Genomic DNA, 27,990 nt, shown 5'->3' with positions numbered 1-27,990 from the left:
CCTACAAACTATCTACTTTTTCTATTTGTTTCACAGCAGCTACAGAGGATTGGATCCGTGGGACACTGAGCACCAGAAAATAGTAAAGATAAAATCCACACTTTATTTCATCATTAAATGATACATTCTGTTAAGCATTGTTCTAATGGGTTAGGGTTAGGGTTAGGGTAAAATTACTTATATAGGTACATATATAAGAACATATTTAGGAATATACAGACCAGCCGTAGTTGCTCTATTACATTGACCTCCATATTGGGGGTCATATTTAATGACAGGTGTCATGAAAACTACCCAGGCAGGCTAAAATACAAGTGCTTACTATAAGAAATTAGCCTTCCTTTATTTACTTGAAGCAAATTCCTCAGTGGGCACAGTGGTGCAGTGGGTAGCATTCCTGCCTCACAGCTCCAAGGTCCCTGTTTCAATCCTGAGCTTGGGTTCCTGCCTGTTCAGAGTTTCATATGTTCTCCCTGTGTTTTCATAGGTTTTTGCTGGGGTTCTCTGGTTTCCTCACTCTGTCCAAACCCATTTCATTTTGCTGATTATTCATTTGATATTCTTCTTATTATAAAACTAATCTACTCCAACCAGCTGAAATGGATTAGAGGTAACGATGGCCACTAGGAGGCCCTTATGTCTAATCCAGCCTTAACACTGGGGGCAAAATGCCACCCACTCAATCCCAATTCCCATTTTCTGATAAGAAGAATTTCTGCCTGAGCACTGACAGTGTTCATCAGTTTTCAGTTATGATCATTGCTCCTCCCAGTTGTTGGCCTTCTGCTCACAGGTCACTGTCACAGGACAATGTCATTGCTGTTAGGATACCAATAGCATTCTCAGTCAAATTTTACACTTCACACAAGGTCAAATCTCCTCTTTCAGATGTGCTATATAGCCTAATATAATCCATGCCCTACACGTATAAAACTAAACAAAAAAATTTGTTTTTTAGTATGTTTTTGAAACAAACAATTAAATAAAATTCACATTGTTATAATTGCAGGCCTAGACACCACAATATAGCATGAATCTCTTATTTTAAGTTTCTAGCAGCAAACCATCCTGAAGGGGAAAATGTCTAACTGTATTGTATGTCTAACTGTATTATATTTCTTACATATTTTGATTTTTGTATTTTTATTTATATATTTTTATTTATTTATATTATTGGAAATAAATCTAACTTTGGTCTAATCTCTATGAACACTTTTTCAGTAAAGGACATAAGCTGATGAAACTCCATTGTACGTGAGAAATAAAGTTTCAATTCTCCTTTGTCTTAGAACTTTCTCTTTAAGTAATTCCTGTTCAGCACTCAGAATTCAATATCAGTTCTCATATTGTTCTGGATTGTTAAGAAGATGTGGAGTTCAGGAACAGATTTAAAAAATTTAGGTAAGATGTACAAATCTTACTTTGCAATGTGTATGTATATATCTTAGATTCTAATGTGACTGTAAATAAATGCTTTATTAAAAACAAGTGAGAAGCAGTTACAGTGAGAATGTAAGTTACTGTAAGACAGTATTTGTCACACACATTTCTCGAGTGACTTACACTGATACACTTTTCTTACACACACACACACACACACACATGTATATGTATACGTGTATGTGTGTGTTTGTGTGTGTGTGTGTACTGTATATACTTTGAGAGATACATATAATGCAACTTAGGCTTAGGTCATTTGGTTAAATTACAGGAAAATTAAATCAAAGGTCTTTTTTTATTCAGATCAAGTCGTATATCTCTACATGTGATGTTAAAAAATTGACCAGTTATGAATACACAATGTATCACAATAATTTTCATGATTCAGATTGGAGAACATTCTTTTTTTGTAGCAAAGAAAGTTGCAAAAGCTTCAGTGAAGGTCTGCAGATAATCATTTAAATGGATTTTGGTTTCATTTCCTTAACCTCCATGCAATGAAGGAGTTGTCTGTTTCTCATTTACACTTACTAGTGAGGCAGAATTCACTCCTAGTTTAACAACCTTGCTACAGGTCCAACAGTGACTTAAACATGGAATTTGAACTCACAACAATGTAATAACTGGCACATAACCTTAACTCATGAGTTATTGTTGAAATTGTGCTATAGATTGATTGTGATAGCATGTCCAATACCATGCATGTACACATCATGCCTTGACTGTATAATAATGTCAATCACTGAATGGATCTATATTTAATCATACTCACACTGCCCCCAAGTACCTTAACCTTTAACCATTTATTTTGCCCAAGACTCTGAGGATGAGAGTGTCCATTCTTCAGAGGAGGAAGAAGACATCCAGGTTCTTTGATAAAATATTGCCATATTTTTGCATTATTAGGTATTTTGTTTAGTCATATTTACCCTATTATTAATAACTTTTGCAGTGTGAGATTTTGGAGAAGCAACGAGATGAAGCCAACCAGAGACTTTCTCAAATGGAGGAAGGTGAGCTGACTGGGGCAGCCTTATTATTTGACACAAGTAGTCCTTATGTATACCAGTACAATAGTGGCATATCATGAAGAGCATGATGTTTTTACTGACATTCCAGAACTGAGGTTGATACACTTCTTTTGTGAATATAGTATGCAGAGAAGCTATTGTTTTTAACATTAAGTGACACACTATCTTCTTTCAACATTCTTAACTCTGCTTAACTAATCCTTCTTTTTCCTGCATGGATTCCCATTAGCATCCGCTCAGCTGCTGAAGGAGCTAAACTTGCTGGAGATTCAGTTTCAGATTGAACGCTCATGCAGAGAGAATGCTGAGGCCTTTGCCTTAAAGGTGGGTCCACCAATCTGTCCAGTTAGAAGATAGGACTTTTGATCCTGAGCTTGGGTTACTGTCTGTGTGGTGTTTCACATGTTCTCCCCATGTAGGTCTCCCAAAAAATTCCAATAGGTGGACTCGTGAATTTAAATTGTCATAAGTGTAAATGGGTGTGAGAATCTGTGCTCATGGTGTCCTGTGGTGGACTGGTGTTCCATCCAGGGTGTATTTCTGCCTCACACCCAGTGTTCCTGGGGTAGGCTCTGGATCCCCTACTACCCTGACCAGGAGTAAGCACTTACTGAAGATGATTGAATAATTGAAAATATACTTTATTATATACAGAGTATTGACACATTTAATTATGGGATAATTTAGGATTATAGTGAAAAACTATGAATGAATGTAGTACTATTGCAGTGCTGTACTGTTGTCTTAGTCAAACACATGACCTTTGAACTCACAGGTGACAAAAGAGAACAAGACCTTAAAGAGAAAAAGTCAGGCTCTCCTGCCCCTGATCCCAGAGTTGCCTGAAAACCTGGCTGCTCTGAACTTGGACCTAGAAGATGACTCTGCTTCTGACCTTAACACGTCAGTGGATTTGGCAGAAGAACCTCTTCTCAAAAGTCAGGCCCAGATCAGAGGTAATCCTCCATCCTCAGATTCACACTCCACAGAACTGTTACACACATACTGTGTATTAAGGTTATGTAGCATGAATGATATTTACAAAATTTAACAAAATTACAAACAATCAGAATAAAAAGTGACACTGAAAACATGACAGTTAACTTATTTTGTATTCTTAAAACCAGCAAAGATGCTCTAAAATATCAGTAATATTATATTTCAAGTAAGGAATAAAACACTTGGAGGCATGCTGCTATAGGAAAATATCAACAATGTCTCCCAGTGGAGGCGGAGATAATGTTTCCACCTCAGAGTTGTTTATTTTTCAACAGCAGCACATCCTATGTTTTATACTGCTTATACCACAGCAATTTTCCAAAGATTAAATTGTATTTATTAAAGTATAGGCAGTTATACATAGACTCTTTCCTTAAATGTTAGATAAACATCTCCTTACAGAAAGTTTCACTATATCAACAATTGTACATTTTCTTTGTTAAATAACAGCATGTTTTTCAATCTGTTTATGATTAATCAAGGTCTAATTATTATCACCACCCACCATAACAGTCCCTGTGAATTAGCTGCTACTATAGAAACAATAAAGTATTAATACAAGTGCATTAATACAAACTTGTGATTTGACTTGCAGCCAGATCTACTGTCTGAGCTGCTGTCAAACATTAATCAACAATAATCTGAATAATTTAAACCTTCTGAGCAATCAGATTTGAGAATTAAACAACACTATGAAATAAAATGTTTTCATTTTGTATGTTTTATATATGTATATGCATTTTATATATGTATATTTGGCTGTTCTGCCAAAGTAGGGTATATCTGGGGCTCTGGCTTGCTCTTTGTCTCTTAGAAATGATTTTCCTTAAGGCAAATGTTGAGTTAATACATATTATCAATCATTTTTAGAGGGTTTAGTGGAGATAATGTGAGATTTCTTACTCTTAGAAATGCAAATGTATTTATACACACTGTGCTACAGATATTACTGTTTTCCCAGCTCTCAACATATCTGATCCAACTAATCAGCTAATTACCAGGCCTTCCTGAGTTGAAGTGGGTGTGTTAGAGCAGTGAAAACACTAAAATGTGCAGGACAGGGGGTTGGGAACCTGTGTGATATGATGACTGACTCCTACATTAATTGCATTTTAGCTGCAAATTCAAATCCCTTGTAGAACTTTTGTCTCATTACTTAAGCACCATTTTTATATGTGTACAAATATATACATTAATATTTATATACCCTTTGTGTTGCCAGAGCTTCAGTCCTCTATCGACCAGCTCTTGGGGGAGAAGATGCAGCTATGTGAACAGGTAGAAGTCTTGAAAAAAGAAAAGGAAGAACTGAAAGAACAGGTACAGAAAATGCTGAGAAAGTGTGTGGTATTACTAACGTTATTCTTTTGGGAGGATTATATTCTATGAGGATGTGAAATCTTTCGTGAGAACTTTGCCACATTTTTTAACATCACTCTCAACAGCTTGTAATGGAGGTTCAGGAGAAAGAGGCCATTTTGAAGAAATTAACTAAACAGAGTCGAACAGTGAACAAAATAAAAAGAGGTGATTGGTAACTAATAGCACCTTTTATTTATTTATTTATTTCCTTTTTTTATTTAGCTATAAAAGTTTTTATGTAATTCTTCTTCTTCTCTCTCTCTGTATGTACTTATGTGTGAATGCTGAACGTAGTGTCCCAGCTTGTTACAGAAGAGTTTGCAGAGATGTCACAGAAGCTGGAAATGGAGCAAGGGCTTAGGCATCATGCTGAAGCATTTGCGCACCAGGTAGTAGCATTCCTGTTCTGCCAAAGTAGGGTATATCTGGATCTCTGGCTTGCTCTTTGTCTCTTAGAAATGATTTTCCTTAAGGCAAATGTTAATACATATTACGAACCATTTTTAGAGGGTTTAGAGGAGATAATGTGAGATTTTTTTACACTTAGAAATGCAAATGTATTTACACCTGCCTCTACTTATTCTACTTATTGTAGGACAAACACAAGGGTGGTCAGGGGGAAAAGGTCAGACCAACCATTAGTACCCCTGGTCAATAAATGTATATTAGGAACAGAAAGCATGTTGTCTGTTATTCAGTTAAGTATGAGTAGACAAGAGGCAAGATGTCTATTTCCCACCATTTCAACAACAATCCTTTTGTTTTGTGTATATTGGGATAATGGGATACACACACACACACACACAGAGAGAGAGAGAGAGAGAGCTGCACCTTGTTTTTATTAACGCCAGCTGTTCTGGCATTTATTCTCTCTAAGTGAGCATCTCAGCACAGAACGCTTCCTTGCGTTCACCCACACACCCCTCCGCAATAATTAGTACCCATCAAGATGGCAGTTTGTAAACTGAAGCTTTTTAGCCCCCTGTCCTTGGCTGACACTTTATATCCGCCACCATCATTGTTGCCTTTGTCCGCATTGTTCACCATTTGCAGATGGCATAATGAGGGCCTTGCAGGGGGGAATTTCACCTGTGAAAGGGACCCCTACTGTTTACACCCCACTCAGTCTCACTCTCAATGGCCCACCACACACTAAACAGCTTGAATGAGACTCTTTATTGCTAGTCCTGTCCATTTATGTGTTTTACCCTGTTTTCAAAACACATTCATTTCCTTATTTGAATTTCTGTTACAAAGAGTCTAATGAAGGCCTAACCCAAACAGAAAGTAAATGCAGGCTTGTCTTCATACAAAGAGCTGCAACTATTCACATGTCAAAACCAGGCTTTTTTTGGTCTAATTGCGACGCTGTTGGTGTGAGAGTCACCGATTGAACTCTGCATCTCTGGTGGTTATGTAGTGAAATAAGAGCACTTCATACATGAGGGAAGTGAAAGTTGTGCTCTGAAACCAAAAACAGATTCACTTCCAGAGTCTTCTTCAGGTTCCTTATTTTTCTCTGTATGACAGGAATCATTGAAGGACATACAATTTTTGAAGGTGGAGTCTAGGGATGTTTCAATGCTTTGGGACTTTTTTATTTTGATAAATTTCCTTTGTTTAAATAAACCATATAATTACTGGCTTCATTCATACAATCAATAAATCAATAGTTGGTTTGAACACTGGACTGTGGATGGGGTCATAAATTGGTAGAAGATATCTACTGAAAACCAACTATTCATAATTCATCTTTTGAATTTTTACGATTGATATTGACCTAATAATTATTCTTGTTAGTCTTTTGTGCCTTGAAATCAAAAGGTACATTAAATAGACAGAAGAATGCACATATATACTAATGAGACGTTTGATTTATTATTAGAAGAGCTAATGGATTGTTTAATTGGGAACGGATGAGTATAGGTGCTGGTGAAGCAGAAGGAAAGCCAGAGGCAGAGCTTGGCCCTGGTAGAAAATGAAGACGTTGATGTACAGCTTCAACAAGCCCTTCAGCAGGTGGCTCAGCTCAGCAAAGCACTGGAGGAGATACGACTGCATCATCAACACCAGGTGTGTGTATGTGTGTGTGTGAGACAGGTAAAAGTACAGTGAAGTACAGCATCAGATTATTTATTCAGATTAAAGTAGAAAAGTAAAGCCTTAAATTTACTATAATATGAAAGTAAAAATTCACAAAAGAAAAAGTTGTCTGCCTCAAATCATACATTGATTTTAATTACTGATGGCAAATTAGTGCCTCTAAGAAAGTGGCAAAACATTGGCTAAAACAGCTTTATTCCTAATCTCTTAAATGTTAGCTAGCTCTGATGATGGGATAGTGTTTGAAAATATAGTGAGTACAAAGTAAAGACTAGTATATAATAGAAAGTACATGGACATGTGCTTAAGTACATTAACATCATTGAACAGTACAGTACAGTAAAGTCATTTACTTTACTAGTCATTTACTGAAGTCAAGAACTTTGTTCCTTCCCACCTCTGGTGTGTATGAGTGTGTCTGAGGGTGTGTATACTCGTGTGGAAGAGCACAGGGGCAATGTGGGTTTACAAAAACAGAAATTAACTTGTATCTTTATCCAAACTGTCCTCCTGGATTGTGGTTTTCTCTTGTAGAGGAGTCAGTCTCAGGCAGTGATGGAGGAGTTTAATGTTCTTACTGAGCTGCAGATGGTCAGAGCTCAGCTAGAGACCAACATGAAAGAGAGGATGAAGATAGAGAATCAGTTGACAGACTCGCAAAACACTGTGACAGAACTGCAGGAGGAAGGTGAGGCCAACTGTGCTGTGTTAACATTAGTGTATTTAGGTCAGACAAATTTCAGGTCAAAAGAAGGAGAGTTTAATGTTACATGACATGCAAAACTGCACATAATTTAATAACATGTATTCAGTTAAGCAGCTTCAGGATATATTGAAAACGGTCAAAGAGAATCCTCTTATTGAATCTGGCCTATCAAATGAAGAGAATGTCACTCCAGCTCCACTTTCTTCAACTCCTCCTCCTCCACCTCCTCCACCACCTCCTCCTCCTGTGCTCTCTACAAGTCCTATTGAGTAAGATCAAAATGATAATTATCACACAACCACAATACAGTACCCTAAAAAGACAGTATGATAAATATATTGATGTATGCCCCTAGCCCACTGGATGCTTTGAGGAACAGAAAGAAAGTTGGAAACAATACCACTGACTTGAAGAGTAAGAGCTATATGTGTATCTATTTCTCCATTATACAAAATCTTTACATTGCAGGGATGAATTTGACTCACTTTTGTTCTGCCATTTCGTTATCAAAGAAACTGCACTTTCTGTAGATGTGAAAGCCAGGGCAGTGGATGAAATGATGGAGAGAATTAAGAAAGGGATTGTACTGAAGCCCACCCAGAAACCCCCACAGGTACATTAGAGCAACTGTATTATTTTTTAAACCTCAGATTTAATTTAGATATATATACAGCCAGGTCCGGAAGTATTTGGACAATGATGGAGTTTTTGTGATTTTGCCTTTATACACCACCACAATGGATTTGAAATAAAACAATCAAGTTGTGATCGAAGTATAGACTTTCAGCTTTATTTTAAGTCGTTCCACAAAAATATGGCATTTACCATTTAGGAATTACAGCCATTTTAAGCAAAGTACTTCCATTCTCAGGGGCTCAAAGGTATTTGGACAATTGACTGACAAGAACTTAATTGACCAGGGGCGGTCTATTCCCTCGTTACTTCAAGACAAAAGAACCAGATAAAAGGTCTGGAGTTGATATCAGGTATTGAGTTGGTATTTGGCAGCTATTCTACTGGAGCTACCAATATGAAGTCCAAGGAAATCTCAACGCAAGTGAAGTGTGTATAAAGGCAAAAGCACAAAAACTTTGTCATTGTCCAAATACTTCCGGACCTGACTGTGTATATATATATATATATATATATATATATATATATATATATATATATATATATATATATATATATATATATATTAATATATTTATTTTACCTTACAGACTGGCTTGGATGATGAAGACTCATGGAAGGTTAGTGTTTATTGAATTATAACTCTTAGACGTACATACAAGATACATATATGGTAAATTTTTCAAAAGCAATTTGCAAGTAAGACGTATGACAAATTAAAAGAAAAAACGACACAACGTCTTTCAGTTTACTGCAGCTACAGTCTATCAGTGTAATTTTTCAGTATACATACTGTCTGTACCATACTACAAAATACCACGCTTTTAAAGTAACAAAGTGACTGGCATTATAAATCTTTGCCTCTACTGCTAATAGAGTTGTGTTGCAAGGTAATACGTGTTTCTTGTCATAGGATCAAAGAAGTGAGAAGAGAAAGTCTGCTGTCCTTGAGTTGCAGGGAATACTGGTAAATACTGTTGTCATCTTATAGCCATCCACATACTTTACTTACTTATGCAATAATTCATTTTATTTCTCATTATCCCATCAATCACACTTGTCACTGTGATAAGAATTGATATATTAGTTAGCTTTTAGTTAGCTCTGTAAACCTAAATACACTCACTGGTCACTTTAATAGGAACACTTGTACACCTGCTCATTTATGCAGTTATCCAATCAGCCAATCATGTAGCAGCAGAATGCATAAAATCATGCAGATACAGGTCAAGAGCTAACTTTCACATCAAACATCAGAATGGGGAAAAATGTGATCTCTATGACTTTAACTGTAGATTGGGTGTTGGTTTCCTGGTTTGAGTTTCAGACCCTACTGATCTCCTGGGATTTTCACAAACAGTCTTTAGAGTTTATACAGAATGGTGCGAAAAACAAACATTCTGTGAGCAGAGGGGTCTGCTGGCTGAAACACCTTGTTGATGAGAAAGATCAGAGGAAAATGACCAGAAGAAGCTCTTGACCTGTATCTGCATGATTTTTTTGCATTGCGCTGCTGCCACATGATTGACTGATTAGATAACTGCATGAATTTGCAGGTGTCTAGGTGTTCCTAATAAAGTGGACAGTGAGTGTATGTTCCTTTAGTAGAGCACTACCTGTTCTTTAGTTCTTTAGTAGTTGTATAGTGTTTGTGATGATTCAATCTTACTTGTGGATTTCCACTCAGGACACCATAAAAAAAACAGGACCCAAAAGGATGCTGTCCAGGAAGAGGATTAGTCGTAATGTAGGGGAGGCGGAGCTTCAGATGGTCTTGCAGAGGAGAAGGCGGGCAATTGGGGATGAGAAAAGCTCCCCACCTACTACAGCTCCAAAAGCTCAGGGTAAAAAATTTTTCATTTCCATCCAGTGCTCAGTTCCAATAAAACAATTAGCAAGCCCTTATTTTCATTCCTTACTCCCTTCATCTCAGTAAATCTTTTGGTTGACATGTTTTTTTCTTCCTTCTTCGTTAATCTACCATCAATATTTGTAGAAAAGATGGATAGATTTTAGAAACAGATTTAAATGTTGTTTTTTCCCCCCCGAAAAATCTGTTGTGCTCTGGTTGGTCTCACCACAATAAATCGGAGAGTCTTATTTAGGAATCCAAAAATCACAGGTGTATTTTATTAGCTCTGTCAAGTTTGTGATAGTGTCAAGTGTTTTCAGATTAATGGGTGTAGCTCACTCTGGTTCATTCCAAAACAATATACATCTGAAAGTGTTGAGAGATATGACATCAGTATAATCTGAAAAAATCCAGAAAGGAAACTGTGCACACTCATGTAAAAATGTATTGTTACATTTAGAAGTTATCAGGACATAAAGGGCAGGTTGTGTCAGGTCCTGTTGTTAAGTTAGTCATATAGACAGCTACAATGATTTGAAATAATTGTAACTGGGCCTGATGTGAACATTCATACAGCTTTAGTTTTAGTGCTCATGGTTCCTGTAACTGCTGTCCATCCAACACCATAGATCCACCTCCTGCATCCACAGCCACAAGCTCCTCAAATTGGCTAGCAGAGAGTGGGAATGCTCCTGTCCTGCGGAGGCTGAAGCAGAACCAGGAAAAGAGAAACTCACGCGTCAGAGCATCAGAATGTGTCATCTGGGAAGACAAGTGAAGATAAAGGCAGTCAATGTTGTCTCTTGTCATCATATTGCTACTAATACGATAATCACATGAAAGTTCAAACCTAAATAAAGTTAACATAATACTTGTCAAAATGAAAAAGTTGCATGGGCTATGCTGAAGATTATTTTTCTTTAAAGATATAAAAAGATCAAATACACTGATCCTTCAGACAATAATTTTCATTATTCATTATTATTAATCATTTGAAAGATAGTGTTATGGTGTTGAACATAGTCCCTAATTACCATTTTTTTAAAGTAAAGTTGAAAGTAAGTATTCAGTTTATATTTGTGGGCATTAACAATTTATCAGTTTTATCAATTAATTAGAAACCTTCAAAGGGCCAGAATGGTTAATGAAGAAATAAAATATAATATTATAAATTATAAAAATATACTTCTTCTACAGTATATTTATGAATATTTCGTTATTTTATTTTTTTCTTGCTAGATTTGTGTGCTTCTAAGAAACAAGTGAGTCTGTGAGGTGTCATCACTCTTTCTCTCTCTGTATTCTCTATGTTTGTGGTTTTAAAAGCCTCTAGTTGAGTTCATTCGGGCATCAAGAAGATGGGGAGAGGTGTTTTTTTTTCTCTCCACACCATCACACTGCTGTTCTTTGGTAAAAGCATTTAAGTGGAAAGGAATTATTTGCACTGTAGTAGCTCTTGGCTTTCTGCTTTTAAACTCTATTTATTCTATAAGAGTTCTTTGCACCCCCTTGAGAGAGCCCTTTATCTAGCAAACATTATAAAGAATTTATATCTCTCACCAGGAACTGTAAGGTGTCTGATTTCTCTGTGTGTGTATGTTAGGGGTGGGGTTGGTGTCTAAGGGGTGGATATGGATGTGTGATTTAGATGAGGGTGGCAAGGTGGCACAGTAGGTAGTAGTGAGATGTTGCCACCTCACAGCTCCAGAGTCCCTGGTTTCATCCTGAGCTCAGGTTTTTGTCTATATTGAGATTTTGCGCATGTTCATGTCTGTGTGGGTTTTCTCACAATGACCAAAAACATGCCAGTAGGTGTACTGGATGTGCCATATTGCCCCAGGTGTGAATAAGCATGTATGTGGACTGCCATACCATTTAAGGTTTCAAGCTTCATCACAAAATCTGAATGAATGAATGAATGATGTAGTTCAGGGTTGTCCAACCAGAGGTTTGTAGTGTTATTGCGGCGGGTTTGTGAGACTGTGATGGAAATATAGAAGAAATGTTATGATAAATCTTAATAGTGCACATTTTTACAATTAAAACACTAAATGAATTAAAACCATTAATATTGCAGCATTTTACTGTAAACTCATATGTAAAAAGTGATAGAAGTTACTCATGGGTCATGTCACAATATACAGGGTGTCCCAAAAGTCTCCATACCTAGGCAAAATGAACTAATTAAATTAACGTTTTAGCAAAATGTCTTCCAAAATTTTTCACACTTAGTTTATATTAGATTTTTTTTCAGATAGTCTTTTAAAATGCCTTTGACAAAAGAAGAATTCATGGCTGGATCAGGAAGCTGTCGCAAGATTGCGATGGGCTTCAACAGGAAGCATGGCAAGCACATCACACATCACACATGACACTGTTGCCAAACTTCCCCTGTGTATGGAGACTTTTGGGACACCTTGTAGTACTTAGCATGTGAGAGTGAAACATGTATTAACACACAGTGTTAGCTAGTCAAAAGTTCTGTAAGAACATTGAGGAGAATTTAAAATTCAGATTTATGTGCATGGGAAGTGACAAGGCTCAACCCTTTCCCAAGTGTGTGATACAGTATATTTGAACAGTTTTCTAATAAAACTATGAAGCCAACTTTCTTAAAAAGACATTTGGAAACAAAACATGAAAACCTGTTCACAAAACAGACTTTTTCAACAGATAAAAGTTTCACTTGACGTTAACCTTCTTCACTCCAGGAACAGGCTTATCGTTAGGGGTACTTGACGCAAAAAATTTACGTTTAAGTGGTTTAGCTGACAAAAAAAAAAAATGGGAAACCCTGATGTAGGTAACTGGGGAGTCAAAAAAAAAAAAAAAAAAAAAAGATAAGCAAAATGTCTGAAGGGGAAACAAGCTACAGACAGTATTAGCATGGTTGTGCAGTGTAATATCTCCCCCAGCCGGAGGTGGCACTGTGGTTTCTCCACTGCACTGTCGCTTTTCTTCCTCACCTCTCTCTCTGAAGACTGAGGAAACGCTGCCTGAACTTTGCCCGCTGCAGTTTTTAGCATATTGCCAAGTCGGGCTGTTTTGTTTACATTTTTTTTTGGTATTTATTTGAAGTGTTTTATTAAAAAAAAAAGATGTGGTTTATTTATTTACTTAGCTGGGTCTCCTTGTTAATACAGGTGTCCTTTGTTACCCTCGCTATTGGTAAGTTGATTTTGGGGGGCTTGTGAAGTTGCAGGCTAACCGGTGAGCTAAGCATTTAGCTATTCTTCTGTTAAATGTGCCTTAATATGAATCAGCACTCTACAAAACAGTGATCAACATGTCAGACATTTCAACATGTCATGCACGGAACCTGCAGAGTCCTTAGTGGAATGAGTTAGATGATATTTAACATTATCTCACTCTCCATAGCTTATGAGCTAAATCTTACACGTTATTAGCTATCATTAGTGAACTGTAGATGTATAGAAAATCTAACGCTTTCTGAGCAGCTTTATACATTTTCACTTCTTAACATGCTTGTTATATCAGATACAGTTGTTGTGATCACTAACTCAGTTTACTGTTCCATCTATAACTGGATCTACATTTTAATTAACTGTCATAACATAGCTATCGACAGTGTGTGGGTTAATTGAGAAAGTCCTCCGTGGTTAAATGGTGTTAAAAGTGTGTTAAGCTTGAGAAACCCCAGAGGCTGGAACCTCTCCTGTCCACGTAGGCAGATCTGTCAGTCAGATCTCTGCTTCGACACTTGTCCTACCTGAAGATTTAGTTTTCCTGCTCGAGCTCCACCCTTTGGCAAGAATGAGCTAATGATCGTCTGGAAATCTAGTATGTGTGACGGCCTGCTAAAACAATTCACAAATTTTGGCATCTACTAAATACACTATATGGCCAAAAGTTTCTGGACACTTGACCATCACACCCATTTGTGCTCCTTCCCCAAAGTTGGAAGCACATAATATAAGATGTTTTTGTCTGCTGTAGCTTTACAATTTCCCTTCACTGGAACTAAGTGGCCCAAACCTGTTCCAGCATGACAGTGCCCCTGTGCACAAAGCGAGCTCCATGAAGACATGGTTTTCCAGAGTTGGAGTGGGAGAATGTGAGTATCCTCAACCCCACTGAACACCTTTGGGATGAATTAAAAGGCAACTGTGTGCAAGGTCTCCTTGGCCAACATCAGTGCCGAACCTCACTAATGCTCTTCTAGCTGAATGAACACAAATCTCCACAGCCACACTCCAAAATCTAGTGGAAAGCCTTCCTAGAAGAGTGGAGGTTTTTATAACAACAAAGGGGGAATACATCTGGAATGGGATGTTCAGAAAGCACATATGGGTGTGATGGTCAAACCTTTAGCCATATTGTGTATACTTCAGAAAACTAAAGCCTTTTCCTGAAGTGTAATATGTTTCTCTTTTGCATGTAGCTCAACCAGAAATAAAGATCTAATGTTTTAAAACCTAGTTACCTCAAAAAGGGAGAAAATCACATTTAAAGAGTTCATTCCAATTCTGCTGAAAGATGCCATGTCTACACCTACATCCATAACTAATGTACTTATGGAAAAACAACATTGCTGAAATCGTGAAAAATTATAAATTTACAGTGGGAAATGAGTTCTCACTTTGGTTATCAGCATCATCCACATCAGTCTCTGTCTCATCACCTGAGCTAAAAGTCACTAACAGCATTTAAACTCGAGCTTCATCGTCATCTCTTCAGTCTTATCTCTGTTCATGCTAACGTCAGTGAGGAAATAATCACTTATTAATTCAGTCAGTTCTGATACATTTCTTGTTTATATCATTTTATTAGTTCATTTGAACATGTAAAACGTGTGTGCATGCGCTGTTCTCTGTTTGGATGATGTGACAGTTCAGGAGCATCACAGACATTTTGAGAGTTGGCATCTGAGTACTGACTGAATTACATACTTTCCAACGGTCACAAATACAACGGAGTATGCTGCTATGGGTTATCACTCAAAAATATTCCAAAACTGTCTCTTTCTCATATATATATATATGTATGTCTATGCAAACAGTGTATTATAGTTATAGTATATTTAGTACAAACTAATTGGAAATTGGAAGCAGCTGAGGGTAAAATTTTGTGATATAAATAAAGTATACTTAAGCACAATTTTTTAATGATTTGTGTAGTGGATATGTCTTATAGCAAAAATATCACATCATGATTCTCTATCACTCATCCCTAGTTGGCTCTTGGTTCAAAAGGCCAAGAGGCTGTTAGATTTGGTTTTCATAGTGTAGTTTATTTATATGTATATCACATAATCCATTCCACTCTCCAGTGAAATTCTGTTTATTAAAATTAAAAGGCCAAGAGGCTGTTAGATTTGGTTTTCATAGTGTAGTTTATGTATATGTATATCACATAATCCATTCCACTCTCCAGTGAAATTCTTTTTATTAAAATTCTGTAAATTTGTTTTTTTTATTTTAATATAGATGCACTGTTCTGATGCTGAGTATGAGTAATGGGGCCGGTACTGAAGCAGTATCAGATTGTATTTGAGCTAATTTCTGATCAGATCCATTCATTTATTCATTAACTCATCATTTGGTCCATCCTGGTCAGGGTCCTGCTGAATGTGTTGAATATGTAAAGTGTTTTTTTTTTCTTAGCCAGTTTTTCTTTCCCCTGTTTAGCTGCAGGTCTATACTACCTGGCAGAGTTGATAGAGGAGTACACAGTTGCCACCAGTCGAATAATAAAATACATGATAATGGTGAGTGAGAACTGAATTCATATTTAATTTAATATGCTAAATAATTTTGGCTTGAACGGAACATTCCATAAACTTCATACTGGCACCTAAATGAACTAATAAATCTAATGATCATTTAAAGTTTTTTTTCTAGATTTAATTTGTTTGTGGGTCAATCCGTTTAAACTGAGCCATTTAAACTCATTTCTATTATATACATGTCTCCTCTCTCAGATCTCCACAGCTGTACTGACAGGACTGTACCTGTTTGAGGGCTTCCCCATGCTCATGATTGGAGTCGGCCTCTTCACTAACCTGGTGTACTTTGGACTGCTGCAAACGTTCCCTTACATTATGCTCAGCTCACCAAACTTCATCCTGTCATGTAGTAAGTACAGACAAAACAAACATTATCTTGCATGTATTTTGTACAGATCTTTGCCTTAACTTTTGCGGTATTGTTTTTTATTATTAGTTTTAGTATTTATGTGTTTTTGTTTCTAGTTTAGTTTGCATCTATATACAAGGCAGGTATGTGCAATTAGACCACATCTATGCTGAATTCTCAATGATTGGTTAGAACGTGTTAACAAATTTCTATAACAGCAGCTCTGACAGTAGTTCCAACTGCAAGCCAAATCACAGGTTTATATTAATGCTGTTGTATGTTATTATTTCTATAGTAACAACTAATACACAGGGACTGGTATAGCTTCACTCAATCTAAGCCAAAAAATAAAATTCGTAAAATTAATTTAAAAAATATTATTTTTAAACAAAAGAAATCATATAAGTTTTCCACCATGAGGGTGTCTTCAGGACAGAGGAGTTTGTTCTGGTTTCTCTGTAACATGAAAAGCTGTGTTTTTTTTTCTCATTAAATTAAATAAAGAGAGAAAAAGAGGCTGGGGAGGTGACTATTTGTAGCTGCTGTAATGTAAATGATAGCATGAACATGTTATTCTTTAATAAATTTAACAAAAAATCTTAACTGCTAGCAAATTGCTGTGGTATAAGGGGAATAAAACACTTCGGCTGTTATTGTAAAATAATCAGCTTTGGGATAGTTAATGTAACTCTTCTTCATGTTGAGTTGCATCACACCATCACATTGCTGATTATTTTTTATAACAGCACAGCACTGAGTGTTTTATTTCTTAGATTTAAAAAACTTGCTTGGTCACTATAAGCAAACAGTCATCCTTAATTATCCTTTTCTTTGTTCTTGTTTTTGGACTTATTTTCTTTTCTCAGTACTGGTGGTGATAAATCACTATATGGCCTTCCAGTACTTTGCAGAGGAGTACTATGCCTTTTCGGAGGTGAGTGAAAACCTTTAATGGCTAATCTCGCTCTAATAAATGATAACAACAAATGTTGGGTTATCGCTTTACATATAGAGTACTCTGCTTCTGACTACTCTCTTGTTCTAGGTTCTAGCATACTTCACAATTTGCCTGTGGGTGATACCATTTGCTTTCTTTGTATCCCTGTCTGCTGGGGAGAATGTTCTTCCATCTACAATGCAGCAAGGAGGTCAGTGTCACAGTTCTGATTGTGTGTTCTGCTTTTCTGCAAATCTGAAACACTTAAGAGGTTCTGTTATATATTTTATAAGCACTTCATTAAACCTTTAGCTGTTTGAAGGAGTCTTCACTTTGTATGATTTTGGGTTACATTACATTACATTTATGGCATTTGGCAGACGCCCTTTCCAGAGCGACTTACAATAGTGCTTTGAAGTCTATCAAAAATACATTCTGATATTGGCTCACTAGGTCACAAACTAGGAATACCATCAGTCCAAAACTCTGTTGGGAATATCTTTTTTTTTTTTTTTTGGGTGAAAGTGCTAACTTAAGTACTTTATGAAGAGGTAAGTCTTTAGACGTCATTTGAAGACTGCCAGTGACACAGCTGTTCGGACATCTAGAGGAAGTTCATTCCACCACCTTGGTGCCAGAACAGAACTGATTGGGTTGAAACCAATCAGTGTGTTATGGCTTGTGTTTTAATTAGTTTAATCTTTCTTATAGGCTTTGGCATTTTCATGTAATTTTCTCACAGGCTCTTTTTTCTCACTGATATCTTTTTAACCAAATTACATCTTTGGTTGCATATTTATATATTTTTTAATAATGTGTTATTGTCTCCACAAAACCAGATTTATGATGTACACTTTGGCATATACATGTCATATTCTTTCTTAATCTGGGTGAAGGCCTGTATGAAAAAAGGCTGGAGTTAAGCAAGTTAGACTCATGGACTGGTATTAAGCATGTCATGCAACCATAAATTTTGCTAGAAAGTTCTCATGTCTACGAGAGATGCTTTCATCTGGTCTTTGAAGAGACATCCAGTTATCTAACCACTGAACATTAAACACCTTTACAAGACTCCTAATATCCTAATAGAATAGAAAATCCACTGAATGTGTATTAGGTATCCTCACTTCGGCCTATGTTCTTTTGGATGGTGTGTCAAATATATATTTTACGTATTATCCGTTTGTTCTTTTCTCCAGATGATGTGGTGTCAAACTACTTTACCAAAGGGAAGAGGGGCAAACGCTCCGGGATCCTCCTGATATTCTCCTTCCTGAAAGAGGCTGTTTTGCCAAGCCGGCAGAAAATGTACTGAAGCACTACATTTAAGGGGTAGAGGACAGATGGAGGGCTTGGGAAGGGGTGAGAGATGGGTTATGGTCAGGGTTTCCAGGTGTCCTAGTGAACTGGGTTCATGGGATGAAGGGAGAGGGGGATGTTTAAGGGGCTGAAAGGTAGAAGAACTAAAGAGAGAACCTGTGTGGAGTACCTTGTCTGGAAGGATGCACACAGCCTGCCACGGACATGCAAGCTCCTCAACTGAACTAACATGTCTGTCTCTCTGTCTGTCCATCTGTTTTAAATGAAGTGAGCACAGCCAATTAACGCTCCATAAGTGACCCTCAGCCATGGAATGTCTCTTGTTTCCTTGACAGGCATTATTAAGGCTGATTTGGAACTGAAATTACAGGGAGTGACAATTGTCAATTTTGATGTAGATCTTTGTTTAATTTGTGTCTGGAATTTTGTCCAAAAAGTCTTTCATTTTTAAAGGCTTGAATCATAGACATGTGACGCAGTGTCTTTAGCTGGATGATTGATGGTGTGAGCTTCTTTGCATAATTTGATGACAGCAATACTGTCAGTAGTTGACGCTGAAGATTCCCATATAATTGTCATACTACAGCCATCGAGGCATTTGGTCCTGCTTTTTATTATTTGTATGCTGTAAAGAACAAAATAGTTTGCCTAAACAGTTCTGAGTTAAGCACAGTTGAGATTACCTGTAAGATGTAATAGTGTATAAAAGATCTCAAAGTAAGTGCATCAACAGATTCTTAAATTTATTATGGAGAAGCCAAAAAATGCTTAGTACATATAAGTGGAGTGTGTTAGTCTCATTACATTCTTTATAATGTTCAAAAGCATTAACACTGCTTGTCTTTTTTTTTTTTTTAACCAAGTGAATTTGACCACAGTGGTCTTTCTTCAGATGTTTTTCACACATGCAGTTAATAAAATGGCAGTTAAATTTGATTTTCATAGACTATATCCAGTTCTACCAATTATTTTTTCACTCAGAGGTGTGATAGCCTGTCATGCTTGTCTATGAACCATTGCCCTTTACAGTGAAGCAGCTACTGTTGAGAGTGTGAGGTTGATGAGAGGTCATGTTAATCTGCCTCACACTATTACATTCACTCACTTCAACAAGCTCTCACCTGGGGATTTCACCACTTACAGGCGTAAGAGAGGAGGTGTTGGTAATGCACACTGAGCTGAAATGAGTTTTTGCAAAGTTTCATATGAAAAATGAGGGCAGGTGTTCCTAGGTCAGTGTAACTTTTCTTTGTGAGTAGTGAGATCCTCTGGTTCAGGGGTGTCTGACTGCAGGGCCATAGTGCTGCAGAGTTTTGCCTTATACCTCATTTAAACACCTTGGCTCACGTTTATCAACTGTGTACATGCACAAATCTGTGTGAATTCAATTCTATTTAAAATTTTTAAAAAACAGCTTTGCAGAAATCCAGATGTAGATTTACATTCTTAATGAACAAGTGAGATGCGACAGTGGCAGTCCAAACTTTTCAGTGCAATTATCAAAACAAACGTTTGATTAAATTTGCATATATAGTATTTACGGACAGTTTTGATCATCCGTCTGCAAAGCTGCAAGTGGTGAAAAACAAAGCCTGTGAAAGTAATTAGTGATAAATACAAACAATTTTGTGGTTATGTTCAAATTCCATTAATATCAATACTAATACATTTGTGCATGAGCTGGTTAGGAAGTTGGAGAGGGATGATTTTTGGCTTCAGACACATTTTAATGGGAATTTAAGGCTATAATGTGTATTTCCATCCATTCTTAAGTAGGATTATTCTCCCACTGTTTGATGCCTCAGTGTTTTTTTTGCCCAACCTTTAAGCGATATTTGTGCAAACCACAAACCAGGACTTGCATGTAACCACTGGCTTTACTAACATCAATAGCTTGACTGTATTCTTGTTGCAGTTAAACCACTATAAGTAAGTGAATTCAGTTATATAAATCCAAAAGGTTTCTACTGAAATTGCTGCCTCCTGACATACCTTTGGTAGGCTAATGTTCATTAACTTTATTAAAAATGACAGAAATATTAAACATCACAGCTTAATAACCTTCCACTTTATTGATCAAAATCAAAATCTCTGCTTCAAGACATTGTGCTTATCTCAGTAGCACTAGCAAAATGTCAGACTCCTTTTTGAGGTGCAGCCTACATACCATGTATATGGTTAATTGTGGACATATCAGAATTTAAATGAGCAGTGACATGCTTGTGCATGACGGATATGAAAAACTGGTATTGATTAAGCCTCATTGCTGACACTTGTGCATATGATTTCCTAAATTTTACACAGTGTAGAACTGTTACACAATGTGAATAGGCCCCTGATACAAATCATAAGCTAATTACATACAAAGGCCTTCATGGACAGAATATGGGGTTAGCAGAGGGGGGAAATATAATTGAAAAAAGGACAGTGGGCCAACAGAACTGGTATCTAGGAAAGAAACCTTACCACAATCTGTCGGGTGACCCTGACAGCTAACAGCACAGCCATCTCAAAGCATTCAATTGATTTGTAGGGCATGGTAAATGATGTTCTTCAGTTTACTCTTACACTTTTTACACTCAAAGCTTTTTACTAGAAATTTATGCATGCATTTCAATTTCACTTAGACTATAATTGGAATATTTCCTACTCTCAGATCCTTGCAATTCTGTAGTTCAAAAATTTGCAAAGTATGTGCTTCTTGTCAGACTAGAAACACTGCAGTCTACTTCACAAGAAGACAAATTTAATATATTAAGGCAATAAATTTCTTTATTAAAAATCTATCAAAAGTACAAACAACAAATATATTTTTTCTTGACAATAAGCTTTTATTTTTTATTTTTTGTCCATGTCATGTATTTTCACAGAATATCTTAAAAGGACTGAGTAGGTAGCATGTTGTCATGTTGTATAGTTTTGCCTGTATCTGGATTGACCACTCCAGCCCTGTTCAGTCAATCCAGTGATTCTAGCATTCAGTAACGGCCAGGCTGGAGCTCCTCAGCCAGATGCATTGCCACTTCGGTCCAGGGAGAAGCTTCAGTTCCATGAATACCTCCTCGATGAGGCAAATCCAGCACGCTGCTGCACTGGAGCTGAAGTGGACCAGAAATTCGCGAGGGGAATTCAGATGGAAACAAACCTTTCTGAATGACATCCAGTGGCAGGTCAGGCATCGGCTGTGGAATATCATCCCATGACGCAGTGCAATGGACGTGCCCATTTCCAGAACTATGCAGAGTCACACTCTGGTGCAGATCAGGCTCGTCTACTGCTTCCTCTGGATGGACACCGATTCTCACTGTGCTAGATCTGCTGATGTTTGCTGGAGGAGGTCTTGATGGGTTGGGTGAGATGTTCCACATTTCTCTTGATTCAGCTGCATGGTGTTTTGTGACAGGCTTGGCAGAATGGCAGCAGTGATGCTTTAATGTCCACAAGCCCGTTGTCGGAGACCTGAGACAGGGAAGACCCTTGCTTTCAGCCCACTCGGATACCTTCTGCTTGTTAATGGCCTCTCTGGCTAACTGAAAGCACAAAGGATTTAATGGAGCATAAGTGGGTTTTTTTGTCCTATAGTTTACACACATGCCTTTTTAAAGTGGCTACTGTATAAAAAGCACCTACTTTGCTATTACAGTTATAGTTATAAGTTTTTTTTTTAATTTTTTTCAAATAAACATGAATAACTAATTAAAAATAACCTTCTGCATTCCCTCTGCTTTCCTGTGCATCCTGATCATGTTCTGTTTGAGATTCTGCAGTTCTTGGCGTTTCTGCATGTCTCTCTTCTTATCTCTATGCCACATCGCGTTTTTAAGAATCCTGCCATACACAAACACACACAGTTACTGTAGTCTTAACAGTATAAATCAATGAAAAAGATTTTTCTGTCTAACCAAATACTAGACAAAAGAGTAATATTAAGGCTTATCATTAATAGCATTTTGGACAGTGACTTTCTTGTTTGGTACTGTACTAAATAAAAAAATTAGGTTAAAGGTAAGATTTTGAACTATATCTATAACTATAATTGAGAAAGCATAAATGAAGTTAATATATTGGTAATTGAGAAAGCAAAGCTATTTTACCATATTTTTAATCACTGATTTAATTGTCAGTGAAAATAATTCAGTGTTTGCTTTGTATACAATATGATGTCATGTTGTTATATGAATTAATTGCATTATGTGCTAAATTCATGAGAAAACACCACTACATTTTCCTAATTGATTATGAAACCTCTAATGGATTAAGCCTTTTAATTTATTTGATGTTTACCTGGCAACAACCCTGTGACCCCACAGGCAAGCGAGTTCGAGGGGTGTGTGTCCTCGGCTATCACGTGCGTGAGTGTCTGCTCCAACCCTAACCAACGTTTCAACACACTCTCTCAGGCCTTCAGCTGCGGCCATGTGCAGTGGGGTCAGTCCTTCATCTGTGGAACTGGCAGCACATCAGATATAGCCTTTACTCTGATTTTATAAACTTAGAATCACCAAATCTTTATCATACTAAAATACACACTGATTTCACATTTTAGACTTTTTTGTGACCATTCAGACTGGGATGCATGCATGTTCATCATATCCTAGGCACTGCAATTAACAATGACTTCAATGCCGTGGCAACAGTTGTTCCCTGTTATTGATTTAAATGCATTTTAGTACACATTGGGCTCTGCTCCATGTTCCAGCAGATATGTGAGGCAGCAGTAAGAGTTTGGCTTGCTCTCTGGGCTCAGCGCCATGTGTAACGGTCTCCAGCCACGCAGACAGCTTGCGTTCACATCCACAATACAAGATTCCAGAAGCAGCTTCAAGCAATTTAGCTGACCATGTTGAGCAGCCACGTGGAGCACTGTAAGACCCTGACACACACACATACACAGGCATGATTTTACACAAAATGCACACAAACACTGAACACTAAAATAAAGCTTTTCCACCAGACAACTACTTGTCGAGTGATACCTACTGTACATAAATACCTGTGCTGAAATTGTTTACCCTTGTTGCCAAGATGTCAAGAGTACCGAACAGGGAAATATAGGTGGAGCTATAAACAGTGTGGATCATTGATTGTGTGCATCATAAAACACAGTGGTCACTCAAGAAAGAAAAATACCAGTGGTTTGTCTGAAACTCCATAGTCCAATATCCAGTACACTCACAAAATCCACACTGCACAATTAGTGTATATATGCTTACTACATAGGGTATAACTTCACTGCATTGTAGAATGCACATTATATTCCTTATAGATAATTAAAATAATGTCATAATTTGTTTTATTTGGGTTGTTTGCCGCAGTTAGCAGTTGTAGTTTGTGACAATGAAATCAGGGTTTGCTGCTCAAGTGGAGCCTTAGGAAGTAGATGACAGTGACAGTGACACTATAAAATGAGCTATATTCTATATTGTTTATTTTTATATTTTGTGTCAAAGAATATGTAAAGAAATAATTTATTAATAATTTAGGTAGTTATACAGTGAGTGTACCCATCCCTTATCATCACCCATGAGAAGAACTCCTACTTCCGCAGGTAAGTTTATGCCAGGAGCATTGCCAAGTCTGTGGAATTCAGCTAAGTTTGACCTGCTAAAGATTGATTCTTTTGTCCAGGGGTTAAATGTTTTAGATGCCTTAAATTAATTGTTGAGTTAAGTTAAGTAAGTAAGCAAATTTTTTTTCCACCAGCAAAGGCATAGACTGTTACACCTGCATGTAGGCCACTGTGATTATCATAAGAATATAATAGATGAACAGGTGTAGAAATCAGTATAAATAAGGTACTGTAACTACAGTGAATGCACATGATGTACAGTTAACAGGCTATGTTAACTATAATAATATACTTGTGTGCCGAAATAATCTTTCTGCTTATGCTCCTATTTTAGGATCATGGTGAAAGAAATTGCTTCACTCCTGAGCTCGGTTTACCATCTGTCGTCAGGGTCCTCCGGTTTCCTTCCATCTCTCAAAAACATGGCTGCAGATGGATTGCCTATTCTAAACAGTGTGAATGAGCGTGTGAAATTGTGTATGCATAGTGCAATGTGATGGACAGGCATCACATATAGGTTGTATTCCTGCTTTGTGCCCGTTGTTCCTGGAACAGGATCCACTGCAACCATGACCAGGATAAAGTGGAATTAAAAGTGAGTGAATGAATGAAAGAATTGTATGCTGTTCCAGTACAGCTTTCAGTTATAGTCTGGATGTTGGTGGGTATATTGTTTGGGAGTGGGAGAGTTTTGATATTGGTTTGCTTTTTGGGCTGGACTGATTAATGACTGGTTACACACACCTGGCAACCCTGGGAGAAATACCGGATAACTCGGATTACTAGGCTAAACTTCAGATTAGCAACCAGAATGCACTCACATACCAGGGGACCTTTGTTCATTTTAATCAGTGAGCAGTGTTGCGGTGTGATTGTTAATTTCGCACCTGTTTATTGTGCTGCTGACCTGGTGACTGCACTCTCTCCAGACTCAAACCCAGCCACTCAGGATCTCCAGACACTGCGGCATGAAACAAGTCTCCGGCTGGGAGCTTTCGCGCGCTAAGAAGCAGCACAAACACAGGAGACTTGTAGTTTACAGCAGTAACGAAACAAATTTGACATTTTTCTGGTTATGTCGCAAAAAATGACTAGTAATAAAAGTAAAAGCTAAGTAAGAGAGCTGCAATAACTTACCACACGCCCTCCATGACAGATTTGTTGACCTGTTCTGCTGTTACTATGGTGATACTCGTGTAGTAGCAACCTGCAGAATCAGGCTAAATTATGGGGTGTTTATGAAATGCATTACAAATATTAGGCTACAATAACAAGCTCCAAAAGTACAAAAAGAAAAACTAAACGCTAGATTCGTTTTATTATGCCACATTTCGGATAAAAGCGTCTGCCGAATGAATAAATCAAACCTAAATCTACCGTGGAGGCATACAAATACACATAATTAGGTTTGAGCGAACTTCAATATTCTGATCATTTTCTCTAAAGAGACTGAAAATAACCTGCAAGTGTTTTGTCTGTCCCTCCTCTGTATCTGAGTTAGGAGGCATTATGAAGAGGTCACCGAGTGCAGGCAGGTGTTTCTCAGCCTTGTCCAGAATGGATCCGGGAAAACAATAACTCAACAGTCTGTTCAGTCTGTAGATCCCTCACGAAAACCAAAGACATTTATCCAAAGAACAGGAACATTGTGCAGATCCTTGCAGCTCTTGTTCGTTCGGCCATCTCCACCCAAATATTACAGGGTCAGCAGTGGTTCCTCTTCATGCATAGCAGTAGTCTGTAACTGTATACATACAAAATGCACCTATATAGTAGATTCATCTGCTAAAAGGACCACAGCCACAAGGTAAGTGTACCGTCCTTACACCTGAGGTGCTACCATGAAGGGTACACCTTTTGTACCTTTTGTACCTTTGTCTATGTATCGTTCACCTGGAAATGTGAATAAACCTTTAAAAATCTGCTAAAAACCTTTAACTATAAAAGCTAATTACAGGTACAGTACACATGCACTTTCCAGGTAAAATATACACACTGTACTAAAAGTACAAAAGGTGTCCCTATGATGCTGCCACTCCAATGACAAGGAAATATACAGGTATGCAGGCTGACATGTTTAAAGGCGGGTAGGGTCTGTGAGAAAAAAGTGAATTGCTGCAAAGTATTTGCTGCAAATACTCCATTGCTGCTACTTAACAATCTTGTTGGAAGTTCTTGGGCATGGTGTGTATACACACCAGAGCACATCCAGGAGTTAAACGCGGCCCCTGGCAGTTATCCAGCGTTCAAAGAACCTCAGTTACATTCATAACTAGCGTTTGCTACCTTTATTTCTGAGAGTGTATGGTACACAAAGAAATAGGACATTTCAGACAAAGCTCATCAGCTGTCCCAAGAAATTACAATAAAGTTGAATAATTTACTATTTAATGCACAATGTCAAGAAATATGGTTTATGCATATTGCTTTGCATGGTTAGTACCTCTGATCTGAGCTACTGTGCAGCGAATCATCAGTCTGACAGCTTTAATTGTGCTGTATTTTGATCAATAATTATTGATCAGGCCTCCCATCAGGAGTGACGCATGATTGGTCATGATATGGGTAATGATTATTTTCTCCATGTCTCTGTCAAGTGTGAACTGTCGATACTTTAAATCCTCGGGAAGTATCAGATGGTGGATATCGACCATGTGAACTTTTCTTGAACTGAGATAGATAAGACACATTGTAGGAGGTAAGCTATTTATGCTAAAACACTGGTTATTAATCTGACTTAGAAAATGTTTTTTTTGTTTTTCAAAAAAATGGGGTCCATCTTGTCCTGTCCCTCTTTGAATTCTTACAAGACTCAAAATACACACGCGTATGAATTTTTAAACTGGATAGACTGCAGGCAACTAATACCAGAAAGGATTACACAGGCTGTAATAAGTTGAGTAAATGCCAAAAAAATCCAGCTTGCAGTCAAGCTGCTGCTCATCACTAATTGGTTTAGGCATTTTTTCTTTTCTTTTTTTTTTATTTAATGAATCATTATTCTGACTTCAGGTCAGAAAACCTGGTGATTAACACAGGACAGAGAAAATGAAAGATGACAGATGAGCTGATGTTGGAGCTGATATTTGTGAAGTCTGCTTAAGGCACACATGAAAATGAGCTCATAGGTTTCTCATGATGCAGCTGCAGTGCTGTTTATGATTGGCTGAACAGTGGACTAATAGAAGCAGAGTGGGTGGAGTTTGAACCAAACATAACAAAATGCTGAATGTGTTTCTGTATCTGTATAAAAGTACATAAATTCTAGAGCAGTAAATATCTTTTTCTGAGAAAGTAGATCTCAAGAAACTGTGTACTACTAAAAATCCAGCCTCTACATTTATTACTGTAGTGCATAAGACATAGTGTATGTACATACAGCAGTCATTACTGAAATGCATACTATATGTTGTCTATATATCCCTTTTATTTTCCTTTATACCACTGCTCTGTTGCTTCTCAATTCTGGTTGGCATGGATTAATTTTATATAATAGCAGCTCTGACAGTAGTGCTGGTTGTAATTCAAATCACAGTTTTATAATTATGCACTTGTTCTAATATTTCATCTTTCTGTAGTACTGGCTAATTCGCAGGGACTTGTATGGCGAACACTCCACATAATGACCAGATTAAACACATTGTTATTTAACAAATTAAAACATATAATCATTGATATGGTGACATTTTTTAGTAAGGAGATGTTTATTTAACATTTATGAAGGAGTCTCCAGTGTCAGTGCTTTGCAAGTTTTCCACAATGGGAAAGTCTTCATGACAGAAGAGTTTGTTCTTTCCAGTTTCTCTGTATCACTACAAGCTGTATCTTAAAGAGAGGGAAACAGAGAGGCTGGTGAGGGAACTGCTATAAAGTAAGAAATAACAGGAACTAACTTGTCTTGTAGACATTCCACATCATTAAATGTTACTATAAACAATTAAAA

At 37.3% G+C, this 27,990-nt stretch overlaps 3 protein-coding genes across 3 annotated transcripts; 2 read left to right on the top strand and 1 right to left on the bottom strand.

Moving 5' to 3' along the window:
- The first annotated feature begins 1,326 nt into the window (after window positions 1–1,326).
- On the top strand, window positions 1,327–12,121 carry shtn2 (shootin 2). Its single transcript, XM_026936764.3, has 17 exons — window positions 1,327–1,401; window positions 2,258–2,307; window positions 2,393–2,453; window positions 2,701–2,795; window positions 3,247–3,427; window positions 4,693–4,790; window positions 4,916–4,997; window positions 5,127–5,221; window positions 6,759–6,905; window positions 7,470–7,623; window positions 7,748–7,910; window positions 7,997–8,055; window positions 8,154–8,254; window positions 8,865–8,894; window positions 9,188–9,241; window positions 9,962–10,118; window positions 10,756–12,121. Exons 1-17 carry the CDS (start codon window positions 1,368–1,370, stop codon window positions 10,902–10,904), a joined length of 1,710 nt encoding a protein of 569 aa, XP_026792565.3. The 5' UTR covers window positions 1,327–1,367; the 3' UTR covers window positions 10,905–12,121.
- A 957-nt stretch (window positions 12,122–13,078) lies between these two features.
- Window positions 13,079–19,414, top strand: tex261 (testis expressed 261). Its single transcript, XM_026936805.3, has 6 exons — window positions 13,079–13,294; window positions 15,775–15,854; window positions 16,068–16,221; window positions 17,088–17,155; window positions 17,267–17,369; window positions 18,358–19,414. Exons 1-6 carry the CDS (start codon window positions 13,225–13,227, stop codon window positions 18,471–18,473), a joined length of 591 nt encoding a protein of 196 aa, XP_026792606.1. The 5' UTR covers window positions 13,079–13,224; the 3' UTR covers window positions 18,474–19,414.
- Window positions 19,415–21,277: 1,863 nt separating this feature from the next.
- ankrd53 (ankyrin repeat domain 53) lies at window positions 21,278–27,283 on the bottom strand. Its single transcript, XM_053233622.1, has 6 exons — window positions 25,185–27,283; window positions 24,935–25,049; window positions 23,152–23,351; window positions 22,763–22,927; window positions 22,186–22,306; window positions 21,278–22,008 (listed from the first exon to the last, which is right to left on the bottom strand). The coding sequence occupies exons 1-6, from the start codon at window positions 25,196–25,198 to the stop codon at window positions 21,457–21,459; spliced, it is 1,167 nt and encodes a 388-aa protein (XP_053089597.1). The 5' UTR covers window positions 25,199–27,283; the 3' UTR covers window positions 21,278–21,456.
- Between the last annotated feature and the right edge of the window lie 707 nt (window positions 27,284–27,990).

The sequence above is a fragment of the Pangasianodon hypophthalmus genome, chromosome 4 (assembly GCF_027358585.1).
Source record: "Pangasianodon hypophthalmus isolate fPanHyp1 chromosome 4, fPanHyp1.pri, whole genome shotgun sequence".
In the NCBI taxonomy this organism is placed as follows: domain Eukaryota; kingdom Metazoa; phylum Chordata; class Actinopteri; order Siluriformes; family Pangasiidae; genus Pangasianodon; species Pangasianodon hypophthalmus.
Note: the sequence above shows the minus strand (reverse complement) of the source record. Positions and strands in the feature narration are given on the sequence as shown.